The sequence below is a fragment of the Acanthisitta chloris genome, unplaced genomic scaffold (assembly GCF_000695815.1).
Source record: "Acanthisitta chloris isolate BGI_N310 unplaced genomic scaffold, ASM69581v1 scaffold6141, whole genome shotgun sequence".
NCBI lineage: Eukaryota > Metazoa > Chordata > Aves > Passeriformes > Acanthisittidae > Acanthisitta > Acanthisitta chloris.
In genome coordinates, this window is record NW_008654305.1 from 15,647 (window position 1) to 23,867 (window position 8,221).

Consider the following 8,221-nt stretch of genomic DNA (forward strand, 5'->3'; position numbering starts at 1 on the left):
TCTGCATTTTAATCTGCCAGGAAAAAAAATATGAAAGCTCTCAGATATTCAGCAGAGTTCACTCATTTCATAGGAAGTAGGGGAGAAAAACTGGCTGTAAGCACTGTCAGAAAGGCATTATAGATATTGTTGTGCCAAGTTCCTTATAAATCAGTGTCTGGAAATTGCACATATAAATAAAACAGATTTTGCCTATTTTAATACTGAAATACAAGTTAAAGACCTTCCATAATTCATTGTTCATACAGGCAAAAATTTCTACCAAAGAAGGGAGTTCTACCAGCAAATCAGGAGAGCAAAGCCCATTCCAACCACAAGGATACTGGGGATAACAAGCTGGGAGGTGAAAGAGATTGTAAATTGAATATCAAAGGAAGTAGAAGACTGACAACTTTTCCATCTTCATCATATTATATCAAAAGTAGCAGAGTGAAAGCTGTCATTAGAATAAACAAAAGAAACTTCCACCAAAGTACAAAGCACTATGACAAAAGTCGTATGGGATGAAGAAGACAAACACTGTGCTCAATAGGGAATTCCTATCACCCATCTACACAAATCCACCAGAGTTAATGTGAGATTGTTATTGTCTGATCTGTTCTCTCATTTCAGCTATCAGACAGAACAAAAGGAGAAACAAGTAAATGCAGAAGCAGCAAATCTTTTGCAGAAGCAGTTGAGACAGAGGTAGCTTCATGCCAACCCTATCTCACTGTTTCAGCAATGGTTACATTTGCTGCTTGCTGCAATGACAAGCTCAAATTGTTGTCAATAAATGTTGATTTGTTTTCTCCTAATAGCAGTAAGCATCTCCCACTCAAAATCAATTTCAACTTTGTTGGCAAGACACTGCACATTTGTCTTCTCCACGACTGTGCTGCATAAAGGAACAATTGAATTGAAAATTAAATGAACAATAATTGCAAATAAAAACTGCCTTTTTAAAGGCAAATTAGTGCTGTGTTGAATTTCCTGGAATCAGTTATGTTGATGGGGTTTTTTTTCCTTAAAAGGTAGAATGAGTTGGGTCAGAACTTTATTTCTATAAATATGTACACATTAAGGTACATAATTAAAAATGGACTTTAAACTCAAAGGATACAAAGGCTCTTCTGTAACTTCCTAGGGTTTTAATTCTGGCAAAAGCAGCAAAGTTTCTGCAGTAACTATACTTCCAACACATTTGAATATGCTAATTAGATCTGAGTTCTAATTACTTTCTTTGTATGACCAAGAATGACAATCACAAAATGAATTTAATGCACTTTTGTTCTGAACTTAGTACCGTTTTCAATATTTTTAGGCCACAAAATGCAAATTAATTGAATGCACTTTTGTTCTGAACTTAGTGCTGTTTTCAATATTTTTAGGCCACAAAATGTAGAGTATGAAATTCTTTGCCTTATGGGATGGCCATGGTTTGTCACACAGAGTGTACAGAGCACACACTCGAATTACATTCGCTGCTTTTCACTGTGTTATTGCAGCTAATTCACTCCAGCAATTATACATTCACTGCATTTCACTTTATTATTGCAGCTAATTCACTCCAGCAATTAGCTTACTCAGCTCAAAGTGCTGAAGGACTTTGCCAGAGGAGTGATGAGGACCTGGACCATGTCTCCCTGGACAGCTGGACACACTGTAGAGGGATAGAAGAAGCAGAGATGGCTCCAACAATCTGCTGTCAGTCTTTGTGGTTGAATAAGAGCATGGAATGAGGAAACCAAGCAGTGACAATTTGTGCTTGTATTTAGAAATACCTATTAGAAAGAGGAGTCATTGCAAGGGATTAGTATGATGCCCCATACTCTTGTTCCTCCTTGTATCCTCTTGCTGCTTTCAATGATTTCTATTGGTGTTCTGAATCCAGTAGATCCTTGATTCAGTTATTATTGGAGATTAAAAATCTGCTCAGCATTACCCTGCTCATTCCCTGACAACAGTATAACCTTGACTTCAAAATAGCAAGACTTAGGACAGCTCTGAGTACTTCTGGAAATGGCAGAGGGAAATTACTGCATTGGCTTATGGCCATCATTAGGACAGCTCTGAGTACTTCTGAAAATGGCAGAAAGAAATTACTGCATTGGCTTATGGCCATCTTCTTTTGGGGAACATAAAATCATGTAATTGTTTTGATTGGAAAAGACCTTTAGGATCATGGAGTCAAACCAACTTCTATATCATTGCAGAAAGCTTTGGTTTTCAACTTTTTGAGGCACTCATTCCTTAAGGAGGCATCTTCAGAGAATTTATATGAATACATTGAAATTAAAAAAATGAGTAGTTGCTCTAAAATAATGAAGAAAGCAAACATTTCAAATTACCAGCTTCTTAAATGGTTGAATATGTTTACTTGAAGTTTGTTCCTTGTTTTCTGTCTCACCTTGAAAGACCTATGTGACATATGAACAAAGGCTTTTCACATGAAGGACTCAGAATAATGATTTCTGTGAATTCTGTTCAAGCACAGTCACCAAAGGTATTCCCCTTCTTTACAGACTATTGCAGCTATTTTGAGGCAACTTGCCATTTCTGTGACTCTGTGTGAAATTAGAGTAATGTTTTTTGATGTTTTACAGTTTATATTTCTCTCAGATTATGGAGCTGAATTCTCCAAGAGTCTTAGCAGAGACTACTGGACCCAGCAGCAACCTACTGATGTTAATTTTGGCTTTGTCAGAGGGAGCAAGACCCTTTGTCCTTTAAATAGGGACCATGAAAACCAGCTGGGTTTAGAAGCTTAAAGTGGTTACCTAAGTCAGATGATGAGCATCCCTAGAAAGATTTCATGCACAGTCCATGGGGAAGGCAATTCAGAGCAGGAACTGGGATCTGCAGGTGCCTCTCTCTGGCTGTGTAGTAGCTTTACATGCCAATATTGAGACTTTGCTTCTGTGTCCTCTGAAGTCAGTCCCTGTCCTTCTGTTGGGTTTTGGATTTAACACTGGTACAGTGTACAGACCAGCTCAATGTGGTAATGAGTTTCAAAAGTGAAACTGGCTATGTTTGTATGTGGTGCTAAGGGATGTGTAGTTGATTATTTGTTTCTCTATACCCAAGATAAGCATCTACCATCATATAAAAATGTAGGCAAGTTATACAATTCCTGTAAGAGGACTGACCAGCAAAGTCCCATAAGGGCAATGAGGAAATGATTCCTGCTTTCTCTTTCAGCTTGGCTGCTGGAATCCAGTCACTGGTCTGAATGGGTCACTAACAGACAGAAAGTTGGAGAATAACATGCGAGGAGTGGTTCTGCGTGTGGTGACTGTGCTGGTAAGCAGATCCTCATCCTTTTGTACTAACAAGAATATATCTTCTTCCTCTTACCTCATCTTTTTATTAAGTACACTATTTTACCAAGAAATTAGTTGGTGTTAGAGTGTGCGGTTTCAACTTCTCAATACCAGAACAATGGAGCGTTTTCCACAAAATAAAATTTATCAGTACAGCTCATTTCAGGGTGAATCAAACACATTAGAACCTGTTTCTGCCACAGACACATTCTAAATTAGATAGCACAAAGATATGAACTGATAAAGGGCAATTTCAAGTGCCCTGTTAATTAATGTTACCTTGCTGAAACTCTAAACGATTCAATTCCAATTACCTGGCCAAACTGAGTGCAGTCTGACACAAATTGTCAAGCTCTGAAATGTTCAAGTTCTGCTTAGGGGGAGTAACATTAATTTGCTAAAACATCTACTGTCCCCTCCTAGATTTTCTTCACCCAGGTTCTTCTCCTTTGTGGACATCTTGACTGAAGCAGCTGCAGCAATGTTCTTGGTTTAAAGCTGAACTATATCTAACAGAATGGGAAGGTATTTTGTGTTAGGAGGCCAATGTATTCCCTGCCATAAACTTTGGTTGATTGAGGAAAACTTGTTAGAGTATGAAAAAAATAAATAAGTAAAGCAAAATAAATTAATATGAGGCATATAGTCGTCTTTGGACAGATGCCCTAGCACAATATTGTCCCTGGGCTGCAGAATGTAAAGGTTATATTGAGCTATTTTCCTCTTGCTGTTACCTACTTGTGGTTTTAAGTACCTGTTAGTGTTTGAGGGCCTGACCACTTGCTTATAAAGAACAAGACAAGTTTTCACAGTTTGCATTGCTGACATTGCATGATGAAGGAAGAGGGTCAGTCAGGGGGAGAAAGTGAAATCACCAGAGCATGTCAGATCAGTTTTGTCCCCCTCCAGTTATTTTATGGATATTTAAAAGCTAGAGTGTCCACTCTGTTCCAGCTCTTAGTACACTAGAGAATTTCCTGTGATATTTACACAACAAAAAAACCCAAACTAAAACAGAAATCTAAAAAACCAAACTCACCCTCAGAAAAAAACCAAACAACAAAAGTAGCCAACCAAACAAGAAGGATGCATGCACAGAAAAAGAATAAGTAGCAAGGAGGGGATTTATACTTAATTGTATGTTCATCAAAATAGCATCATGGTGGCACTGACTGTTTTGCCTGATAGTCATATTAATTGATTCAGTATAATTTTGTGTTGACAAAAACAATCTGTGGATGTTGCCTAGAAAAATAAATTCAAATTAGAGTCTTAGATTTTTTTTCTTAGTTCCTCTTCTTTCTTCCCTCCCCACTCTGCTGCTGATTTATCCTGTTATCTTAGCTTGCCAGAGAGTATTCTTCTTTCAAGTCATTGTAGCATGAATATTTAGCAACTTGCAAAGATACAAAAAAATAATTAGTTATGCAGATAGGATTCTATACATAAATAAAAATCATAAAAACAAAGAGACATTCAAAGTTCAACACAGAGTACATGGCAGTTCAGTCTCTTCTTTTGTTTTATATCTGCTGGATAGGACAAAACTGGGGATTTATATTTAACCAGTGTGATGAAAGTGTGTGATTCTTGTCTTTGATGTGAGTATAGGAGGGATTTCACTGATTGACTTTGTTTTAGTGATGATCTTTATTATACTTTCTTTGCCATCTTTCTCCCAGTTCTTCAGTAAAGCCAATACATTTCTGTTAAAGGCAGAGAATCTATACAGACTAAGAATGATTAATTATTGTTATTAATTCTGCCAATTTCTAACAGTATGATCCTGATCTGGGGAAGCAAGAAGGCTTGTGTTAAATAATAATACCTTTGAATATTAATAGGTTTCTTTTTCATTGAGATTTGAGAAGTTAACATTAATTTGTTAATTTGTTCTGTTAATGCTTCAGATTTCTCATGTCTTTCTAGACAGCAACACTTCTCCTCTTCCAATTTCATTTTGTTATGCCTTCAGGTTGGAAAGGACTTGTTCTAAAAATTGCAGCAGAATTTGAGAGGATAGCAAGTTGCAACACCTAAGTTTATACTGTATTATATTTACTACAAAATGTCACATTCTGGAGTCTGAAAATGATAAATGATTGTGACTAATTTCCTCAAAGAAGTCTTTGAATAAGCAAGTGCTGAATAATTCCCATTATCCACATCCATCTACTAATTCCTTTCCCCAGAAAAATTTAATAATTATGGGCTACATATCTGCAGATTCAAAACAAAATCTCTTTGTGAATATGACAGAATACAGTATGGCCCCAAATTGGAAATCGTCTGGTTTCATTTGGCAGGGAATTCTGGCTCCTCTGCAGTTAATGTGAAATCTCTCCCTTGCATAAATACTAATAAGAAATATTTTTTTTTTAGTTTATTCTAAGGGGAACTGTAGTCATGTTTGTGTACATATGATTGAACATTTTAATCTGAGTTGGATTAATACCACACTTTCTGCACTTCTAGAAAAAGTTTATTTTGTTTTACTTAAATATGAGATGTCTCTGTCCCAGACTGCTTCCACACATGCAGCTGAAGTTTAAACTTTCTGTTTGGCAAGTTACTCTTAAGTTCAGGTGACTTGCTGGTGGATTTCTGAAATGTATTCTGAGTTTCTGAAATGTAGCTCAATCAAAGGTCAGCATAATAGTTCCAAACAAATTCAGAGTGTCTTGGATGAACAATTGCTCAAGAACAAATTTAGCTATATATCCATTTTTCAGTTTAGCCTCCTCTTTTTCAGCTGTTCAGATAGATTGAAAAAGAGCTATAGTACAACAGATATTCTCATCACTTTGCTAGCAATGCCAATTAATGAATTGATTATATGAATGTTAAACCATTAGAAATGGGATGAGATTTGGCCCATTTGACAATGAATAGGCCAGCAGGTATTTGCAAAATCATGTTTCTAAAGAAGCCCCTGTTGTACAAAAAAGGAAAACTTTGAATTTCCCTGTATCAATGCCTTCACTGAAAAGTACAGAGCCTTTTCTGACAGTGTATAAAGTATAATATCCTAATGGTGCAAAAGATATTTGTGACTTTACGTGAAAATTCTTACTGCTCCCAAAGAGGAAGCATGCATTTTCATATCTGGAGGGTTCTGAAAATGCAGGCTGGGTGAAGGAAAGAAGCATAATAGCAAAACATACTGAATTCTGCTTTGCTCTACCTCCCTATGCACTATTTCTTGAGAGTTGCTGCCTAAGTTAGTTGCATAGAACTGCAGTTTGGTGACCCTTGGCACCAGGTGGGCACTGTGGGACATGATGTAGTGAAAGGACTGGCAGAAGGGTATACAGGCATAGTGAAGAAAAGAAAAAAGAAAACATCATTTGCACCATGGAAAACGTTACCATATGTGGAGTACTTTAATTCTCAGTGGTTGGCATTAAATCCATGAGCCCAGATTAGGAAAGAAACTTGAAGGCAGACAATGTCTTTAGAGACATGAGCTGTCAGGAGCTCTGCATCTTCAGTCCCTTTTTCGATTGAACTTATTGCTCAGAGAAAAGATGAAAAGTAAAATAGGAAGCTAAGTCCTGGTTTTAAAAGCTGAAACTGTCCTTGGGATTCGATGTCCAACACTGGTTTAAAAAAGTTTAAAAAATGCCTCTCCAAGAAGCTGGAGTAGCTTTCAGAGTGATCAGAGATATGACAGGCGTAAGAGAGATGAAATAAGATAATGTTTAACCATATGCAGAGGAATGAACAGTCAGAAGTAATAAAGGATAAAAAAAGGCAGGACAAAAACATCACTGAATGACTGTAAAATAAAGATGAACTGCAGAAAAGATTATGTGCAGGATATCTCATAAAATACTGAATAAACATTTTATAATAGTGTAGAACACTCTCATAGATAATGTCTCTTCTACTTTCCATCCTCGTTTTGGTGATCACTTTTCTCATGCAGTCCTGATCCCCTTCTATATTTTCACAATTGAGTGATGTGGACTTCTGTGAAGCCTTCTTCATCCTGTCAGGTTGTGCTTTCTCTGCACCAGTGCCTACAATATTTTAAGAAAAACAAGTTTAATTAAGGCACGTATTATACTAAATTGTATATTGCTCTGTGTATCAACCTTATTGGTATATTGCACTATAGTGCACCATAGTGAATTAATTTCTTATGGCACCTGAAATGCCCCAGGAGGTGGTAAGGTTAAGAAACATTCCTTACCTACCTTCATCACTTGTAGCATTTGTGTTTTGAGCTGACATATTTCAGTCATTTACCTCTAAGAGATAAATCTTTCTTTGATTTATACATCTGAGTTTGAATGGCAGAAAAGCTGTGTGATACAGTTTATTCTATATGCAGTCTGTCTTAAAATCACTATGTACTACGACTCAGTAATGTATTTATTCTATACTGTGTAATACCACTTAGTATATACCATGTGTGCTGTAGTTAAAATATTTCAAAAATACTTGGCAATATTTCAACACTACTTTTCCCTTCCATGTATGCAGACATCATGCCTATGTTACATGCACATCAAGGTATTTAATATACTTGGGTGCTTTATGAAAGAAATGGAATTTTTTACATAGAATAGAACCATAGACTCATAAAAGGAAAATGGAATTTTTGATGTAGAATAGAACCATAGACTCATAAAAGGGTTTGGATTTGGAGGAACCTTTAAAGGTCATCTAGTCCAGCCCTTCTGCAGTGAGCAGGGACCCCTTCAAATAGACCAGGCTGCTCAGAGTCCCAGCCAGCCTGACCTTGAATGTTTCCAAGGATGGGGCATCTACTGCCTCTCTGGGCAACCTGTTCCAGAGTTTCACCACCTTCATTGTTAAAAAATTTCTTTCTTATATCTAGTCTGAAACTACCTGCTTTTGTTTTAAAACCTTGTCCTAATGGCCCTACTAAAAAGTTTGTTTTATCATTGTAG

General features: G+C 36.7%; 1 protein-coding gene across 1 annotated transcript in view; it reads left to right on the plus strand.

Annotated features, from left to right (window-relative positions):
- Positions 1-3,180: 3,180 nt before the first annotated feature.
- Positions 3,181-8,221, plus strand: part of LOC103810537 (glutamate receptor ionotropic, delta-2) — a gene marked incomplete at its 5' end in the record, with an annotated part of 72,900 nt that continues 67,859 nt past the window's right edge. The window contains one exon of the mRNA XM_009083442.1: positions 3,181-3,282. Coding sequence (XP_009081690.1) covers positions 3,181-3,282 — 102 coding nt within the window. The remainder of the gene's footprint in view (positions 3,283-8,221) is intronic.